Genomic DNA, 21,518 nt, shown 5'->3' with positions numbered 1-21,518 from the left:
TTTATTATTTAATATCAATAAATCTATACTTTGATTTAGAAAATAATTTCTTTTTGAAATTAAACTAACAATATTTAACCCATCACAGATTTAATTTTTAACTAATTAAATTTGATCCAAATAATTAGTGAGAGAACTTGTTGTTTGGAAGAATCTTTGTGTTTTTCTTTTCTTTTTACAAAGTATATTATATATATATATATATATATATATATATATATATATATATATATATATATATATATATATATATATATATATATATATATATATATATATATATATATATATATATATATATATATATATATATGAAACACTAGAGTGTTTTAAAACTTACAAAAAGTTTATTATTTTCAATAGAGATATTACATTTAATTCCAGCAAATTTAACACTTATAGTCCCAATAATAATAAATATCATTATTAAGATTTGTCATGCATTAATCATTCTTAGTTCAATAGTAAATAGTGAATTTCTTTTATATATCAATGCAACCAATACCTTTTCAATTGAAGAGCAATATTGATTGCAAACTTTAAATGTGAAGTTGTTGTAAAATTAATGAGCCTTTTGCGGTGCTGTATACAATTATGCAACTTCTAGTGATGCATCCCATAACATTCCAAATACATTTCTTGCATCACTTGTTCTGATTTGTGTGATACCAATTTAAAATGGATCGAAAGTGAAGCATTCGATCATTTCTCATCATGTATTTTAGTCCATCCTCCAAAATTGGTATTATTGAATATCAATATTGATCCTTCACTCTATGATAGTGTTCGTCTTTGATGTGACATCGATAATACACTCTAAATGTAGCTCATTTGTTCCTATATGTCCTTGCACCTAAACAATAATTTCTACAAAAGCATACATTTAGGCTGAATTGCTTGACTGTGGTTACTAGATTACTAGATTGTATCTTTTCCTATTTACATCAATCTTATACTTTTATTTTCCATAGCAAGTCCATCTCTTGTAGTTATTATCATACTTGATGTATTTTGTTTTTTTCTTTATTTGAATCAATTTAGTCTCTTGAGATGGTTATAGTTTGTTTTCTGACTTAAATATCTTATTAAAAATAATTATATGGATTCATAATTTTGAGAGTAAATAATATTAAACATGTTACAATATCTTAATGACAATAACATAAATAGTTTATTTATATTTGATGAGATGTATGACATTTCAAAATTAAATCTTACAGATGAAATTGCTTTGTAGGATCCTGTTGTACCATTTTCTTTATATATCTTTTGTAAACGCTTTATAAAATTACTTAGGGTTTATATCATTGTCCCTTAACTAATTATTTCACTAAAAAATATATTTCAACTTTTATATTCCAATCAAGTAATAAAATAATATTTGTTAATTATACTTTGACTAAATCATATATATTTCCCATAAGATTGTATTTGAATGTTAAATATGACATCATGTAGGAAAGACAATCCCCTAAGAAACAGAAAACATTCTTATAATTTTGCAAACCTAGAATTGTAAAGATCGCGTATCTCTTGATGTGATTCATGTCCCTTTCTCAGTGAGGTGTTGAACAAATAATTTTACGATATTCAGAAGTTGATGGAAAGCTTGAGTTAAACTAATGATTATAACGTTATGGCTTGAGTGAGAAATTATAAATGATCGAGTTCTACATGTATATATGGAAAGACATTGCAAAGATTATGGTTTTTGTATTTTGGTGGTAATGTGTAGGGTTGGTAGATATTCCAAAAAGGGTTAAATATGTTTTTTATCTCTTAACTTTTAGTAAATTTTGAAATTAGTTCATTTTGAAATTTTGGACCAATTTAGTCATTCATCTTTTGAAATACGTAGATTTAATCCTTTTAATCAAATTTTATTAAGTTTATTTGATATTTCAAGTGCGTTTTATAATAGTATTTGACTTAACATTAAAGCAAAAATGTGTCAAACATTATAAATAACTCAAATATAATCTTGAAATGCGTACGAGACATCAAATAAACCTAACAACATTTGATTAAAAGGATTAAATTCATATATTTTGAAAGATAGAGGACTAAATTGATCCAAAGTTTCAAAATAGACTAATTCCAAAATTTACTAAGAGTTAAGGGACAAAAACATATTTAACCCTCGCAAAAATATAGAGACTTTATGTTGTAAACACATTGAAGCTATAAGGTGTTAGACATGAAATTCCTCATTTTCTTTACTTTTATTTGTTGCATATATTAATATATATGGGTTGGAACATCTTAATTAAACACTTCTATTAATATAATTTTTTGCTAATAAACAAAAGTTATTATAATGTTTTCTTCTCTTGTTAAGTTCCAACCTTTTGTATTAAAATGATGTCATGTTTTAATTCTTATGTGATGTTTTTTTATTGACATTTCTAAGACATCAGTATCATAGAGTTTACACTCATGTTTTATGCATATTCATTAACTATAGTTTATAATTTTTCCGTATATAGATATTAATTTTTTCGTGAACTTGAAATGATATTAAAATTTTTGAAGACACTCCTTTATCTGCTTGCGTATTTTATCTGCTTGCGTATTTAGCTAAAGTGTCTGATAAGTTTGTTGTTCATTCATTAAAATGTGTTTTTGTGACCTATGCCACCGACAAACAAGGTTGGAAGGCATAAGGAGATTTTTTTTTCTCATTGTTCAATTTTTTGAAGATACATTTATGCTTGAATTTTATATTGTAAACATTTCACAAATTCCTACATATATTTATCCGCTGTAAGAAATTGTTAAATTACTAATGGAATTTTACTGTCAAAAAGTATTTTATCGACAATTTTTTATAAGGATGAATTTTATTAGTAAATTTGACTGACGTATTTTGTTAAAAATATTTAGAATTTTAATTATTGACGGAGATATCCATCAATAAAATAAGAATTTTTATTATTGGTAAAAATATTCGTGAATAATGAATCCATCTGTAATTTAGAGATTATTAACGAAGAATTTTGTCAGTAGATTTTATCAACAAAAGGAGTGTCAAAGTTTTCGTTTTGAACTTTAACCATTTCACCATAAAATTTGTTAGTAAATTTGTTGATTATTGAATTCTTTTAGAAAGTAAATTTATTGGCAATGGATTTTTTATTTTAAATATGTTAATAAATTCATTGGTAATTGATTTTTTTTTTTTAAATTCATCAATAATTTCATGAGTAAATCTATTGATAGAATAAGTGTCAATTTTTTCATCAAATCCAATGAAATCACGATAATTATTAATGAATATTTACGGATGGATTCTAGTAGTTGGTAATTACTTATTCATGGTAAAAATTATTGACAAACATTTTACTAACAAATGTTTTATTATTGATAATCCACGATAATTTTGATTTATCAGTAGATTTTTGCGTTATAGATGAAATTTACATGATACTAAATTTGTTTTGTGGAGTGTCTCTCCACCTATTACTTATTATCTTGTTGAGTGACACTAAATTTTTTCACACTATAGGTATTTCCTCACTTGGTGCGCTGAACGTTTGCGGTTGTCTGTGAGATTGTTATTGAGTTATAGTAAATTTGTATAACAATTTGATAGATTAATTTCTTTGATTAAGTTTTATTTTACTTTATATATGTACATATGTACATTGCATAACTTTAATTCAAAGTAAATTGCCAGAGAATCATATTTTGTTTTTGTTCTGTATTTGGTATTGCCTATAATTCTTTTTGAGTTGATAAAATTTGCATAGAAACCATATATCTCTTTGTACAAAAAGAAAAAATCTCCACAAGTATTACATCTGTTTACATTTTTATAAAAAATCTTTACATTGATACAATATATGGATGAGTAATAAGAATTTTTTTAAGGTGGATATAGAGATAAAGATAGGTATAAATGTACTCCATCACCATACTCATTTCTATACCTATTCCTTCTTCATATCTTTTTCCGTTTTAAGTTATCAAAACATAAACACTTTATTATGTAACTTAAGAAAATTATATTTACTATTGTTTTCCATGTCCTTATTTCATTTCAATTGGAAATTCTTTATTCTTTTATTTTGTCACATAAACTTTTATTCTCTGGTTTCAATTATAAATATTTACAACATTTACTCAGATAAATAAAGTACTTTATTATCTCTTACACTTTAATTATTATTTTTTCTTTGTAACTTATTCTAAATGATGTGTTAGCCTAAACAAAATACATACCTCAATTTTGTTAGACACAAAGGTTGACTTTCTGGTACCATGGAAAAGTTTGCACAGTGGCTCTTCAAATATTATTGAGGAGAAAGAAATGGTTTGCACAAGTGTTAAATGTAATTTGTAGAGTGTGTGACTCAGCCAGAAATTATCTAGAAGGAAATCATTACTATGTTTGGAGTTTTTATATTATAAAATTTGATTAGGTATTTCCTTTTCTAGTAGGTATCAAAATGGACCCCATAGTTTAATTAGTTGTGAAGAGTTGGTGAATTATGTTCTATATAAGGACATGATGGAAATACTTTTCACCATCATCTCCATCTTTCTCTCTTCATTTTTTACCTTCTAGTTCTTCTTTGATCATCATGACACTTGCTGGTAAAATCACCACTGAAATTGGGGTTCATGCAACTGCTGCAAAGTGGTTCAACCTATTTGCAAAGCAACTCCATAATGTTCAAAACCTTGCTGAAAGAGTCCATGGAACCAAGCTCCATCGTGGTCAAGACTGGCACCACCCTGAGTCCATCAAACAATGGACTTATGTCATAGGTAATTCAACTTCTAATAACTCTGTAATATGAAACCCTAATAACTCTGTAACGTTCTTTTTTCTTTTAACCTAAGTTTGAATAATATGCTTGGCCTCTCTACAGTTCTCCCAGTTTTAGGTTTAGGTATATTGATTTTGATGTAAGATGATTTAGAGATTACTTCTTAAAATCTTTTGAAAAGTAGAAACTGAATTGCATCCAAAAAACTGGGAAACATTTATTCAACTGTTGTTAGGTTAGGTTCTTAATGACACGAAGCAGTACATCATGATCAAAATTGAAAAAAAAAAACAATTGCAAAAGCAAGAAGAAGAACTACTTTTAAAATTTGAATTAATAAAATCTGACTTTAAAGAACTACTCACAAAAATAAATAAAGATTAAATGAATCTGAATTATAACTAGCTAAAATATTGATCATTAATTTTAAAAACCGATTTAATGATTTGTTTGAAAACTTATTTAATAATAATAAAAAATAACTTAAAAAATAATCATTCTTAATTATTTTATAATTGTGATATTGGTTTTGATTTTGGGAAAGAACAGATGGTAAGGTGACAACATGTCAGGAGAGTATTGAATCTATTGATGAAGCAAACAAAACAATCACCTACAAGCTCTTCAATGGAGACATCGATCAGCACTTCAAGGTTTTCAAGTTCATATTTCAAGCAATCGATAAGAACAGTGGTGGTGCTATTATCAAATGGACCATTGAATATGAGAGGGTTAGTGAGGACGTTGATCCTCCTTATGGCTACGTCGAGTACCTGCACAAATCTACCAGAGACATTGATGCTCATCTTCTCAAGGCATAGTTCCGAAAAGTTATGCAGAAAATTAAAATAATAATAAGAAACAATGGCCTTATCCTTTGGTTAAGTGCTTATCTGTAAAATAATATATATCTGTGTGGAGTTTGACGAAGGATGGTTATGTTATGTAGATCCTTCCATTGTGTGGAATAAACTTGGATATGCATGTGGGTCATGTATTGAAGTTTGTTGAATTATTGTATGTTCAAGTGTTCAATGTGATGTATGAATATTTATGACTTGTGTAAAACTATACATTATCAGTCCTCGTTTTTTTTTTTTTATGTTTATTTAATTATTATATTATATTTTTCATTGCTGAGAGAGAAATGTTGATTGAATTAAGTGATTGTTTCAAAATATTCAACAGCAAATGCATTAAAGAAAATTTCAGTAAAAAGGTAGTATATACAAAAAACCAAAGACCTTTGAAATTATTGGCAAAGAATAGACTATAACTCAGCAAAAAGCATACTCTATATATCACTATAAATTAAGGCACGGAACCAAAGTCTATAGTGAGATAGATGTGAATCGGAGTCTATATTGTACATAATATACTCTAGTGTTATATGAATCGCAATCTATACTGCCCTGAATAGTTTAACCTACTTCATTTTTTGCTTTATTCGCCAAAGTCATTATTGTCTCTTGTCGTTGTTGAATGCAAACTTTTCCTCCTTTGCAATGAAGGATGAGTTTTTCCTCTCTTCTTGTTAGAATATGTGGTTCTTATTCAATTCCTAATACCACATGTTACTTAAGCACTAATTTTTAATCATTACTCTGCTTAAGTTTTAGAGACTCTTCATATGGCCTATTTACTGCTTTAGTTTTGAAGACTCTTCATATGGCCTATTTACTGGTGCAGTTTTGAAGACTCTTCATATGGCCTATTTACTAGTGCAGTTTCTGAAGACTCTTCATATGGCTTATTGAGTGGTTCAACTTTAAAGCCTATAAATAACATCTCCATGACTTGAAAAAAATATAGAAAAACATTTACAGAGACACACTTTGTAATAGACACCTGAGTGTTTTTTGGTGAGGATTCTTGTTCCCATTTAAAAGCTTTGTACTCTTCTTTTCATAGTGGAACTTTGTTAATTATCGTCCCGTGGTTTTTCCTCTTACATTCAACAGAGGTTTTCCACGTAAATCCTTGTGTGTTATTTCTCTTGCTCTTTTATTTGCTTCTCTTTAATTTCCAATTGTCACGATCCCGCGCTTCCGCATGCTACGATACCATAACAAGTGGTATCAGAGCTCTTAGTTGGAAATTCCAAAATGTCTGCAAAATTTGACATTGAGAAGTTTGATGGCAAGATTAGTTTTTCTATTTGGCGAGTCCAAATGAGGGCCGTTTTAACCCAGAGTGGGTTAAAGAAGGCTTTAGATGGAATAGAAAATAAGCCAGCTTCCATGACTGATGAGCAGTGGGAGGAGTTGGATGAAAAAGCGCTATCATCAATCCAACTCTCGTTATCAAAGGAGGTTCTCCGTGAAGTAGCAAATGAAACAACCACTGCTGCATTATGGCTAAAGTTAGAGTCTTTATACATGACCAAGAGCCTTGCAAATAAACTTCGTCTCAAAGAACGCTTATATACCATTCGAATGGTTGAAGGTACTCCTATTCAATCTCATCTTAATGAGTTTAATTCTATCCTCTTGGATCTGGAAAATATTGATATTAAAATTGATGATGAAGATAAAGCTGTTTTGTTGGTTGTCTCTCTACCTTCTACCTATAAACACTTCAAAGAAATTATGTTGTATGGAAATAATGATACCTTATCCTTTGAAGATGTTAAATCTAATTTATTGTCCAAAGAAAAATTTAATCTTGAAGTTCATTCTGTGGACAAGGGTGAGGGTTTAAGTGTCAGAGGTAGAACTCAAGAAAGAAGGAGTACAAGTGACAAAAAGTTCAGATCCAAGTCTAGGGGACGCAAATCCAACAAATTTTGTCGCTATTGTAAGAAACCTGGACACGAGATTTCTGATTGTTTTATCTTGAAGAAAAAACAAGAAAAACAAGAAAAAGGAAAAGCCGCACAATCCCCTGAAGCTGCCAATATTGAAGCTGACTCTGACGGTGACATTACTTTGTCTGTTGTCTCTTCTAATAAGAGGAGTAAAACATAGTGGATCCTTGATTTTGGATGTACTTTTCATATGTGTCCCTATAAGGACTTATTCACTACTTTTGAATATGTTGATTGTGGTGTTGTCTTGATGGGTAATGATGCCCAATGCAAGATTGCAGGAATAGGTACAATTCAGATCAAGACTAATGATGGTGTCGTCAGGACTTTGTCTGATGTTCGCTATATACCCGAATTAAAGCGAAACTTAATTTCACTTGGCACTCTTGAATCTCTCGAGTGCAAGTACTCAGCTGAAGGTGGAGTTCTAAAGGTATCAAAAGGTTCTCTTGTTCTCTTGAAAGCTAACCGAATTGGAAGCTTATATGTCGTGCAAGGGACTGTTGTGACAGGTTCAGTAGCTGTATCATCTTCTAAGCAAGCAAGGATATCTTGGTAAGCATGTCATTGGTAAGTTGGAGTTTTGCAAACATTGTGCTTTTGGGAAACAAAAAAAGGTTAGTTTCTCTACAGCAACTCTCTTGATTATATTCACTCTGATCTTTGGGGGCCTTCTAAAGTTCCTTCCTATGGAGGACGTCGTTATATGATGACTATCATTGATGACTTTTCCTGTAAGGTTTGGGTTTATTTTTTGCGACATAAAAATGAGACTTTCCCCACATTCAAGAAGTGGAAAACTCTTGTTGAAACCCAGACTGGGAATAAAGTAAAGAAGCTCAGAACAGATAATGGATTAGAGTTTTGTAATGGTGACTTTAATGAGTTCTGCACAAATAATGGTATTGCTAGACACAAAACCATTCCAAGGAATCCCCAACAAAATGGTGTTGCAGAACGAATGAACAGGACTCTACTTGAGAGAGCTCGTTGTATGCTCTCAAATGCTGGGATATGGGATCGACATGATCTTTGGACCGAGGTAGTTTCTACTGCATGCTACTTGGTCAATCGTTCTCCACATTCAGCACTTGACTTCAAAGTTCCAGAAGAGATTTGGTCAGGTAATCCTGTTGATTATTCTAATTTAAGAATTTTCGGATGTCCTGCATATGCACATATTAATAATGGCAAATTAGCTCCAAGAGCTATTGAGTGCATATTTCTAGGTTATGCATCTGAATCAAAGGGGTATCATTTATGGTGCTCTGAGTCAAAGTCTCAAAAGCTAATTCTTAGCAGAGATGTAATTTTTAATGACGATGCATTATTATCTTCTGGAAAACAGTCTTTTGTGCCTTCTTCTACCAATACAGGTACTATACAGGGTACTAATGAGAAGGTGGAGTTTGAATTCAAATCTGAAGTTCCTGGTATTGATGTCCCATCTTCCTCTACAAATGAAGCCAATAATGATCATGATGATGATGATGAATGTGATGATAGAACCACTTCTCCTATTCAACAACAAGGAGATGATTATTCTATTGCTCGGGACAGACCAAGAAGACAAATCAGAAAGCCAGCTAGATACACTAATGATTATTTAACTGCCTATGCATTGTCAATTGCACAAGAGGTAAATGATGGTGTTGAGCCTGTCAGCTACACTGAAGCTGTTTCTTGTGTTGAGTCTTCTCAATGGCTAGGGGCTATGAATGAAGAAATTCAGAGTCTTTATAAAAACAATACTTGGACTCTGACAGAACTTCCTAAAGACAAACGGCCATTAACGTGTAAATGGATCTATAAGAAAAAAGATGGCATTCCCGGGGTTGAAAATGCAAGATGCAAAGCACGACTAGTCGTTAAAGGCTTTAAACAAAAGGAAGGTATTGACTTTAATGAGGTATTCTCACCTGTTGTTCGTCATACTTCTATTCGTGTTTTGCTTGCTTTTGTTGCTTTGTTTGATTTAGAGTTAGAGCAACTAGATGTAAAGACAGCTTTTTTACATGGAGAGCTGGAAGAAGAAATTTACATGGAACAAACAGAGGGATTTATTGTTCTTGGAAAGGAGCATTTTGTTTGTCGTTTGAAGAAATCCTTATATGGCCTCAAGCAAGCACCTAGGCAATGGTACAAGAGGTTTGATTCTTTCATGATTGGACAAGGTTATTGCAGGAGTCAATTTGATGACTGTATTTATTTTCAAACATTCCAAGATGGATCTTTCATATACTTGTTACTATATGTTGATGATATGCTAATTGCATCACGTGACAAGTTTTCTATCAGGAAATTAAAAACTCAACTAAGCAATGAGTTTGAAATGAAAGAATTAGGTGCAGCAAAGAAAATTATTGGTATGGAGATTCGCAGGGACCGTCAAGCTGGTAAATTGTTTTTATCTCAACAAAGGTATATTGAGAAAGTACTTGATAGGTTTAATATGAATGATTGTAAACCTGTTTCTACTCCACTTGCTGCACATTTCAAGTTATCCTCAGATCTTTGCCCAAATACAAAGGAAGATATGGAGTACATGTCATATGTTCCTTATGCTAATGCTATTGGCAGTCTTATGTATGCCATGATATGCACCAGGCCAGACCTTGCATATGCTGTTAGCATGGTAAGCCGGTATATGCATAATCCCGGCAAGAAACACTGGAATGCTGTAAAATGGATTTTTCGATATCTAAAAGGTACTTCTCATGTTGGCTTGGTATTTGACAAAAAAAATGGCTACAACTGATAATGTTGTAGGATATGTTGACTCAGATTATGCTGGTGATCTTGATCGAAGAAGATCTCTCTCAGGTTACATCTTTACCCTCTGTAATAGTGCTATCAGTTGGAAAGCAACACTTCAATCTATTGTTGCATTATCTACAACCGAAGCAGAGTATATTTCAGCCACAGAGGGAATGAAAGAGGCTATTTGGCTTCGAGGTTTGGTAAATGAACTTGGTCTAACACAGAAAGTTCTTACTGTGTTTTGTGATAGCCAAAGTGTTATTCATTTAACCAAGAATAATCGTTATCACGACAAGACCAAACACATCAATATAAAACATCACTTTATTAGAGATGTTGTTGTTGTTGGAGAAATTATGGTTGAAAAGATTCACACTTCTAAGAATCCAGCAGACATGCTTACCAAGCCGCTTCCAATTACCAAGTTTGAACATTGTTTGGACTTGGTTGGTCTATACAGCACTTGAATGCCCTTTGGGGCTTTATCGGACGATGAACACTTGTAGAATTCGAACCAAGGTGGAGATTGTTAGAATATGTGGTTCTCATTCAATTCCTAATACCACATGTTACTTAAGCACTAATTTTTAATCATTACTCTGCTTAAGTTTTAGAGACTCTTCATATGGCCTATTTACTGCTTCAGTTTTGAGGACTCTTCATATGGCCTATTTACTGGTGCAGTTTTGAAGACTCTTCATATGGCCTATTTACTAGTGCAGTTTCTGAAGACTCTTCATATGGCTTATTGAGTGGTTCAACTTTGAAGCCTATAAATAACATCTCCATGACTTGAAAAAAATATAGAAAAACATTTACAGAGACACACTTTGTAATAGACACCTGAGTGTTTTTTGGTGAGGATTCTTGTTCCCATTTAAGAGCTTTGTACTCTTCTTTTCATAGTGGAACTTTGTTCATTATCGTCCCGTGGTTTTTCCTCTTACATTCAACAGAGGTTTTCCACGTAAATCCTTGTGTGTTATTTCTCTTGCTCTTTTATTTGCTTCTCTTTAATTTCCAATTGTCACGATCTCGCGCTTCCGCATGCTACGATACCATAACACTTCTTTTTCTTATTTTGGCTTGGTACCACCCTATTGTCCTCTATTCATGTTTACATCCCATTTCTTCTCATTTTCTTCCTCATCCATTATTTCTTCTCCTTTCGTTTGATCTTAAACCTTAAACCGTAAATCCCAAACCATAGTTCGTGTTGTTACCCTTTTGTATGGTTGTATTGGTACCCACATTTGTGTAACTTATTATATAGTTTGAGTATGCTCCTAGGTTTGTAGTCCTCTCTTAACCTTTTTTAATACATTTTAAAATTTTAATTTTATAATATTCTTTTATTATCTAAATTATTATATGATATTTAAATTATTTATTTTTTAAAATATGTTGTTTAGTATAATTTTTCTATAATTGGTTTATTATATGCACAAATTTAGTTTGTTTGTTGTTGAGATTAAGTTGGTGTGGTTCTGAATCTTGTTCTATTTCTATTCAAGTTGCTTAGCTGGGAGCAGAGACACTAAAAGTAAACAAATATTAAATAAAATCAAAATTATAATAAACTATGATTATTGGAAGAACCATAGCCTATATAAGTAATAATAGATCATAGTTCACTCAATAATCTTAGTCTATTCTCACTTATAGACTATGAAAGAATCATAGTCTATAAGTAACTTTTGTTGCAACCATATTCTAAAAGGTTTATTTTTAACTTTTATCTAATATTCTATGGTTTTTTAATTGTCTAGTAAGTGTAAAAATAATCATAACTAGGGATGTAAAAAAAATTTGTACCCGCGGATAAAACCCACATGTATTCGCGGATAAAATCTGCAACGGATAAAAAATGAATATTGTAAATGGATACCAGCAGCTAACGGATACGGGTATTTTTAATACCCACATGTTAACGGGATGGGTACGAGTATCATAGTATCCGTACCCGTGGATACCCGTACCCGCTATACTCTAATTTAAATTAAAAAAAAACATGATTAAAATATTAACATATTGATTTTGAATGAGTTATTTTTTTATCAATTAGTTTTAAAAAAAATTCATTTCTTTGTATACTGTCATTCAACACTATTTAAATGGGTTATTTGTGTTATGAAATTGATGGATTGTCCATTGAGTTGCTGACAGTTACTCAGCTTGATTACTATTGATAATATTTACATTATTTACATTAAGTACGTAACCTTTGAATTGTACCCTTTGGGTTGTCTTCTGTACCTATAAATAGAGACTTTTCTCCCTTGATAGTGATACACAGAAAACTAGTATTTGATGCTCTACTCTTTCTCTTTATTCTTCTCTCTATTATTAGCTTTACGTTATCAGCACGAAGGCTATTATTAATGAAGATGTTTTCTCTTTAAGGACAATGGTCTGCGTACCTCAATCCAAGCTCTTTCTAATCTTTTCCTTGTTTACAACTTTTCTTATATTCTTCTTTTTTGTGATCAAAAAAATTATTTGACTTTATCAATTATTATAATTATTGTCTATATTAATTTTATAATTTCATAAATAAAATTTGATTATTATCAATATTTTATGAGTTAGTTTTAAAAAAGTCAAACCTTATTAAATTTGAATTTGTGACTTTTGATATTATAAGAAAAATTACTCATCTTCTTGAGTATTAGAGGTTGAAATACATCTAGATGCAATGAGTCTTAATGATACTCTAAAAAAAAGGAAAAAAGAAAGAAGGTGAAAATAAAGCATCTGAATATCTACTTATGGCCAAACAAAACAATGAGATTTAATGAAAAATTATGAGACCAAATTGATTATGCCTCATTCCTAGAAGTGAATCCACCAATATCCATGAGACTAAATTGGTTATGCTTTGTTCCTAGAAGTGAATATAGCAACATCTAATTCATATTTTCATGGGCATAAAGGAAATTTCAAATAGACATTTTGTCATCAGAAGGGGAACAATAGTGTGAAAAGGGAAAAGAAAAAGATTAAAACAATGACAAATAATATGACAATATAATTTATCACTACGGTGGTAAAACCATTTGGGTCGTACTTGTCTTATATCAAATCATCCTAAAAACAGGAGAAGAACATAGAAACACACTTTTTGTTTATAAAGATGATGATTTTGATTTTGACCATTTAGATGTCACTCATCTTGATATTATTATTTTTCTTTGCTAAACTAAATGGAATGGAAGATGGAAACATTGATCACCTCATTGGTGATGAAAGTATTAAGATTTTTTTTTTATAAAATGATAGAAGAAGTTTCTATGTGACATTATAAAATATATTTTTATATATTAAATTATCACTAGTGCAGGGAAGGGAAATGACAGCGGTTATTTCCAACTTTTGGCTTCGGGTCCGCAATCGAGGCATATACGGCTGAGGTAAAAAGTAGTACTTTATGCCTCTGTTACAAACCCGAGGCATATTAAATATTTACTGCCTCAGGTCTATTTTAACCGCGACAGAAAGATACATTTACTGCCTCAGGTCTGTTTCAACCGAGGCATATGACCATTTAAAAAAAAAGAAAAATTTGAATAAAAAATAATTTTCGTGTCAATCAGAAAATTAAGTGCAAAAAGCGGTAAAAATGGGTGACAGGAGAAAGAAGCAGTGTCGTCTGCAGGACTCGTGGACCTCCTCATCCTCTTCATCGTCATCGGACTCCGATCACTCTTCGCGGCGGCGGCAACGACGTCGCGAGAAGGAGCGGCGCAGAAGGAGCGGGGAGAAGGAGGAGCGAAGGAGAAAGAGGAGAGACAGAGAGAGGAGAAAGAGGAAGAGGCTCCATGATTCCGATGACTCCTCCAACTCTTCGGAGGATGAAGACGAACAACCTAGGGTTCTGCCTGAAACTATTGTAGCTGAAATGATGAGAGTTCCCCAACGTCGGCAACGATGAAAACTCAACAGCATACATAAAAAAACACAAAAAAAGTGTGATAGAGCTTAATCAAAAACGAAAAAAAAAATGAAAAAATGAACCGTACAAAGGGGCGAGATTCATGCCGACAACGGAGGAGCAACAAGAACGACCAATTTGATGGCTAATCGGTGCGGTGGAGGCGCAAAACAGTGGTGGCGGAACGGCATGGAGGCACAGGCAGCACTGATTTTCAAAGGTAGAAGATGCATCTACAGTGCAGCGAATTTGGGTTTTTAAAACCTAACTGGACTTACTGCCTCGGTTGATTCGAAACCGATGCGTATACTCACGCAAAAAAAGAAAAAGTCACGTGGAAAAATTCTGGCACTAATAGGCCTCGGGTGAAACAACCCGCTACAGTAAACCATTATATGCCTCGGTTCAGTGGGACCCTAGGCATAAAACTTCCCAATTATTTTCGAATTTAAAAAAAGTGGGAAGGTGTGAGTTTATGGCAGCGTTACTGCCTCGGCTGAATTTATAACCGAGGCATAAACTTTCATAGGCCTCGATTGTTTGGTTAACCGAGGCATAAAAGTTGTTCGAAATCACAAAAATGTCACCAATTCCTTATCTACCTCGTTTGTGCGAGAACCGAGACATATAGGGCGCTGTCTAAACATGAAACTACACTAGTGTATTTTTATTATAATTTAATTAATTTAAGGTGAATTCTCTATGGTATTATTATATAAAATATGCATGTTGATGTTGGTTATGTATAAGTAAGAAAAATCAAATTTTCTTTTATATTATGAAATGTATATGTGAAATGAGTGTATAATGAACATTTATTGTTGTTGTTATTATTAGTGTTGTTGTTATTATTATTATTATTATTATTATTATTATTATTATATAGTAATTGTTATAAAAGTGTGAATATATAATATTGATATTTTTCTAATATTGGATGACACGTGAATAACATTTAAGGATGGCAACGGGGCGGGGCGGGGACGGGTTTCGTTATCCCATACCCATCCCCGTAAAAAAAATTCATCCTCATCCCCATACCCAAACCCAACGGGTATTAAACTTTTGTCCCATCCCCATCCCCACCGGGTAACGGGTATAATCTCGTACCCATACCCATTTTCTTATTACTTTAATATTAATTTTAATTAATTTTAATAAAATAATAATAAAATTACGGTAAAGGAAACATAATATTGTCAAATATTTAATATTAGGAGGATGGTTGTTTCTTCAATATCAAATACTTTGAAATAAATTATAATTGTTTACATTTTAGATTATAATACCAAATAAAATTTCATGAGAACATAAATATTTATTAAATTTGCAAACATTAATGAAACCTAGTTGATAAAATTTAAAATTATTTTTAAAAAATATAAGAGGAAAAAATATTCAAATTAAAATATATTTTAAATGTTTATTTACTTCAATTTTTTAAATTATAATGAATCTTTTTTTTTATACACTAATAAAAGTTATAATACATCACTTTATCAAAATGACGCAAAGAACAAACAATAACCATAATAATAAAATTTCAACATAGATCTTGTATCTTTTGAACTCCAAGATATGTTGGATGGTGATAAAAAAAATTCATAGCAATTACATTAAATTTTTATATTGTAGTAAATAAAAATTATGTATACAATTACATTGAAAAAATTAAAGTATGACTGTAATAAGTTAGAAAATAAAAAATAATTAGATAAAATATATCGAAATAGTATTCTACATGATGCAAATAAACAAAAAATAAAAATATTAAAAAATTAACAAATGTGTATCTTATAAACAATTTGGAGACTATTGAAAGGAATCGCACAAAGGAAAACAAATATATAATTAAGGGTATGATAAGATGAAAATCTTATAGATCTAAGAAAACTTTTCAAATATCAACATATATACTCAATGGTTGAGAAATAACAAAAATTGTTTTAGCGAAACAAAAAAGTTCTTCAAATGAAACAAAAATTAATTATAATAAGTAATTTTTTTTATATATTACCTAGTAAATAAAAGGTTTATGTTATTAAACACTTAAATTGAGAGTATTAAGCATTCTCATGTGAAAGGAAAATGCAATAAATAAAAATATTAAAAAGTAATAGAAATATTCAAATGTTAGAAATAATTTTTTTTAATTGATATACATCATTCTAACACAATTACATAAGAGTTATGATAAGATAAAAAATATATTGGAGATGCGAATGAGTTTCATAACAAACCAAATAATTAAAAGAAATAAAAAATAGAATATAAATATATATATATATATATATATATATATATATATATATATATATATATATATATATGTATAATATACATATATGTATATATATATATATATATATATGCATATATATGTATGTATATACATATGTATATACATACATATATATATGCATATATATATATATACATATGTATATACATATATATATATATATATATATATATATATATATATATATATGGTTACTTAATTAATTGTAAATATTTTAATAATTTAAACGAGGATGGAGATATGGCGGGGACGAGTATTATGGCGGGGATATGTATATCCCCATCCTCATTCCCATACTCAATTGAAAAAATCGGGGATTCTCCATACCCATATCCAAACCCAGGCAATGCGAGGATTTCCCGTCAAAACGGGGACGGGTTCGAATAATACCCACGGGGACGAGTTTATTTGCCATCTCTAATAACATTATTAAATTTGAATTGGTATTACGTATGGAGTATGCATGGTAATTGAAAAGTCTTTTCTAAAAAAATTATATAATGTCCCATGATAGAAATAGAAATGTTGGATTTTATTGATTACATATTTTTAAATGTTGATACATATTTTTAAATGTTGAATAGAAAAGGTCATCACTTGTGCATTTACATGCATAAATTAAATGGAAAAAAAAGTAACTTTTAAATAAAAGTAAATAAAAGGACCATACATTGTTAAGTGCAGGAAATATAGGTTTTGGAAAGTAAAAAATTTGAACTTGATTAGTATTAAAATATAATAGGTAAATTAAGATTGCATTAAATGAAATGTTAAAAAAAAATACATATTTTTTTCTAAGAATTTGAAGAGTTTTGATATGGATTTGTGGTTCTAATTTTATTATACTATACATATATAAAGGTTCAAAGATTTTGGAAATGATATTTTATACTTAGTTTTATTTGATATTATTTGATAATATATGACTTGCGACGTTGATTAGTTTTGGATGGTACCTACAACAAGTTGAAGTTATTAAGTTTATTAGAATTTTATATATATATATATATATGATCATTTTGATATATAGTAATATTGGATAGACTAAATGTACTGTATTTTGCTAATAATGTTTTTATATCACAAATGTACTGTATTTTGATTAGTTTTGGATGGTACCTACAACAAGTTGAAGTTATTAAGTTTATTAGAATTATATATATATATATATATATATATATATATATATGATCATTTTGATATGTAGTAATATTGGATAGACTAAATGTACTGTATTCAATATTAATATTATTTTTATATCACAAATAATGTTTTGAAGGATCTAGAAGAGCTACTACACTTCTACGAAGAAGTCTAATAGAAATTTATTAAGTTCTAAAGATATTTGTCTAAATAGATATCATATTGAGACAAACAATGAAAGAGATATGAAATATCTTTATATCAATGGACTTGGGTTGAATAAAAATAAATAAAATATGTATCAGAGAAATTGTCAATATTCTCTTATGGATTGTACTAAACATACATTAGTACAATTCAAATGCGTGCCATTATAAACCTAAAGTTTACAAATCAAAAACGGATTTCTTGTTTGGCATGAGCAGTTGGGTCATCCTGGATCTATCATGATGCGAAAAAATAGTTGAAGACTCTTATGGACACCCACTTAAGAATAAAAAACTTCTTCAATCCAATGATTTCTCATGTAATACATGTTTACAAAGAAAGTTGATAATAATCATCACTAGAAAACTTTAGAGATGAATCAATCTCATCTTTTGAAATGAATACAGAGTGATCTATCATGATGCGAAAAAAATAGTTGAAGACTCTTATGGACACCCACTTAAGAATAAAAAACTTCTTCAATCCAATGATTTCTCATGTAATACATGTTTACAAAGAAAGTTGATAATAATCATCACTAGAAAACTTTAGAGATGAATCAATCTCATCTTTTGAAATGAATACAGAGTGATTTTGTGATCTAATGCACTCATCATGTGGATCATTTAGATATTTCATAAATTGATGCATCAGCTAAATGGTCACATGTTTGTTATCAACTTGCAATTAGACATTTGAAAAGTATTAGCACAATTAGTTAAATTAAGATATCACTTCCCAGATTATCCGTTTATGAAAATTTGTCTTGATAATGCTGGTGAATTTATATCTTGTGTATTTCATGAGTATTGTATATCAATTGGAATTGAAGTTGAACATCCAATAGAACATATGTTCATGCTAAAATTGACATGTAGAATAATGAATAAAACGTCCAAAGTTGGTTCATTACTTATGAAAGCTAATCTTCCAATGACTACGGTTAAGACTCCAGCAAGTGTACCAGGTCGCACAAGTAGTAACCGGTAAGATCGGGATATCGTTTCCCAAGAGTGTGTACTAAAATAATTATGCAACTAATGACTAATTTAAACTAAAGAATGAATCCATAATTTTTAGTTTCATGTAAGAAAGTAAATTTTGCATAAATGAATAAAAGGTAAACTTTGGCGATTAAAACACTTAGACGGTGGAAAAGACAAGAATTGATATGGAATGGTATTGTTGGGGTTAGATTTTACCGACCTCACTCCCATGCATGTAAAAGAAAGCACACCCTTTCCATTAATATACTAATGTCAACCCACAAGTCTACTCAAACTCTAATCCCTTAATAGAATGAGCCTAGGTTTCCTTATTAAGAGTCAATCCCTTGAACTCTTAACAAACAAACCCGCTTTACGAACTAGGGTTTAAGACAACCAATGAGTCAAGCTCCATTCCTAGACACAAGCTCCATTAGGTATCTTGTTTCATTTCTAGGTTTCAAAAGATATTTTCCAATACCCAATGAACCAAGTATCATGCAATGGGTGATAAAACCAAGCAAGCATTAAGCAAGGAAACAAAAATACTAGCATTTAATGGAATAGGCATATAATATATTTAAAGCATTTGCAAAATACAAGAGAGTTTAATGGTTACATCTACCCCCAACTGTAACATCCTAGCCGGAAATTACTTATAAAATAAATAAAAATAAAATTTAACTGAACAACCTCATTTATTAGGAACAAATTCCCAAATGCGGGAAGAAATTTAAATTTAAAGTCCAATGCGCCAAATCAATTAATCATAAAGCGCGACAAAAACCAAAATGTAATATAGGTGTCTATAAAAATTATTACATCAAACCCATATTATGACAAAATAAAAATCAGTAAAACTCCCAAAGAGGTCCCCTTTCCGCCTCTATGTCTCAGTCTACCCACCTGCATCAACATCTGCTCCCATGTAACAAGTTACATGATCATCGTCACACACATACAGATAGGGTGAGCTCATTTTAAAATAAACCAAACTAATAACAATAAACAATTAAATACAACATCTAAACACTTAAAACCCGGGTTAGTGTACTTCTCTCTTTATTCCGGACTTCTCCATTTCCACCACTTGCATTAGACATCTATCCTTTCTATACCCTTTAAGAGAGATCAATGATCGATCTTTGCTGCACGAGTGTCTACTCCCCCCTCCGACTACAAGCCACCACCTGATAGTCCACACGTGGGAATAACTTTGCCACAACATCTCACAGTGACACCAAGTGGAGTTCTCCAAAACAAACATAAGTTTGTAGTTGTTCCCAGACTACCAAATCTCTATTAGAATCCACTGAAGAGGGCAATCATCCGGAACCTCGCCGTACGAGCCACAACCCGCACACTCCATCGGACTTCCTAAACCACCCGGCTACAACCTAGAGTGGTCATGTGTTACCCCAATACAAGATGCACTTGTAACTGGCCCCCAGCCAAAGCATCGCATCATGATCATACCTTAAAGCGGTGTAGAAAACTTTTCTCGCGCACCATCACTGGACCAAAACCGCCTGACGCGCATCTCATGCCGCTAGGCAGAATTTAGCTCTAGACCGCCTGGTGGGCATCTCACACCGCTAGGCGCCAAGCGCTAGCACAATATCACACTGTTTCGTCACCGCCTGACGCTTCCAACTCGCGCCGCCAGGCGCCCATCGCCTTCCAGGCCTCCTGCTTCCTTTCCCCGCCTGGCGGAACCCACCCTACCGCCAGGCGCCCTGAGCGCACAGTGACCACTGTCACTGTTTGGAACTCTACCGCCTGGCGGTTCGTTCTACACCACTAGGCGCCATACCAGTAGCGTAAGGCTACTGGTTTTTTAGCACTTTCAACAGGTCTTGATGGACCTCAAATCACACGTTCTCCAAGTTCTCATCACATTTCCAATTATCCAATTATAGTACTCATACACAATAACAATACAACCATTTTAATCAATTCAATAAAACAATCATTCTCATTTATACACACCATGTTATCTTTCTTGTACTAAATTGTAGCTTATCTCATCTCACTCAATATAGTCCAAATCTCACACTCATACAAATCATCCATTATATACCTCAAAGCATCGAGACTTGTCAATAAGAGATATTTATAATTTTTGAACTACATATAAAGGGATGTGTATAATCCAAGCATTTCTAGACCCTACATACCAACATTCATGCATGCATATAATGCTAGTAATACTTCTGCACATCAGTACCTACCATTTTACTCAGTTAATAGTAGTTACTTTATTTAACTCTCATGTATCCTCTACTTCATATTCCACATTACCATTTTACCCACTATCTCTAATGTACATAACAACCACGGTTTCACACAGGCCACAACACATTGCATTTACCCAGTCAACCACTCCCACAATGCAAACACACACAAAACAACTTTTCTGCTTGACTGATGGGTCGCCTGGCGACAACCTCAACGCCTGGCGACAAACTATAGTATTTGATGCTCTACTCTTTCTCTTTATTCTTTTCTTTCTCTTTATTCTTCTCTCTATTATTAACTTTATTTTATAACAATTTGGACTTTGTTTACAATTTATGAATGTTATGTATTGTATTTTATTTGAATTTACGAT

The 21,518-nt window shown here is 31.3% G+C and overlaps 1 protein-coding gene across 1 annotated transcript; it reads left to right on the top strand.

The window, feature by feature from the left end:
• The first annotated feature begins 4,482 nt into the window (after positions 1–4,482).
• On the top strand, positions 4,483–5,840 carry LOC114168284 (MLP-like protein 43). The gene is made up of 2 exons (XM_028053036.2): positions 4,483–4,770; positions 5,322–5,840. The coding sequence occupies exons 1-2, from the start codon at positions 4,584–4,586 to the stop codon at positions 5,591–5,593; spliced, it is 459 nt and encodes a 152-aa protein (XP_027908837.2). The 5' UTR covers positions 4,483–4,583; the 3' UTR covers positions 5,594–5,840.
• The last annotated feature ends 15,678 nt before the right edge of the window (positions 5,841–21,518 follow it).

This window comes from Vigna unguiculata, chromosome 11, assembly GCF_037176805.1.
Source record: "Vigna unguiculata cultivar grain cowpea cultivar isolate G323 ecotype 2 chromosome 11, ASM3717680v1, whole genome shotgun sequence".
NCBI classification, from domain to species: Eukaryota; Viridiplantae; Streptophyta; class Magnoliopsida; order Fabales; family Fabaceae; genus Vigna; species Vigna unguiculata.
Note: the sequence above shows the minus strand (reverse complement) of the source record. Positions and strands in the feature narration are given on the sequence as shown.

Coding starts and splice junctions, on each gene's coding strand:
- LOC114168284 (XM_028053036.2), top strand. CDS start 4,584: ATGACACTTGCTGGTAAAATCACCACTGAAATTGGGGTTCATGCAACT. Junction 4,771..5,321: donor ACAATGGACTTATGTCATAG/GTAATTCAACTT, acceptor GGGAAAGAACAG/ATGGTAAGGTGACAACATGT.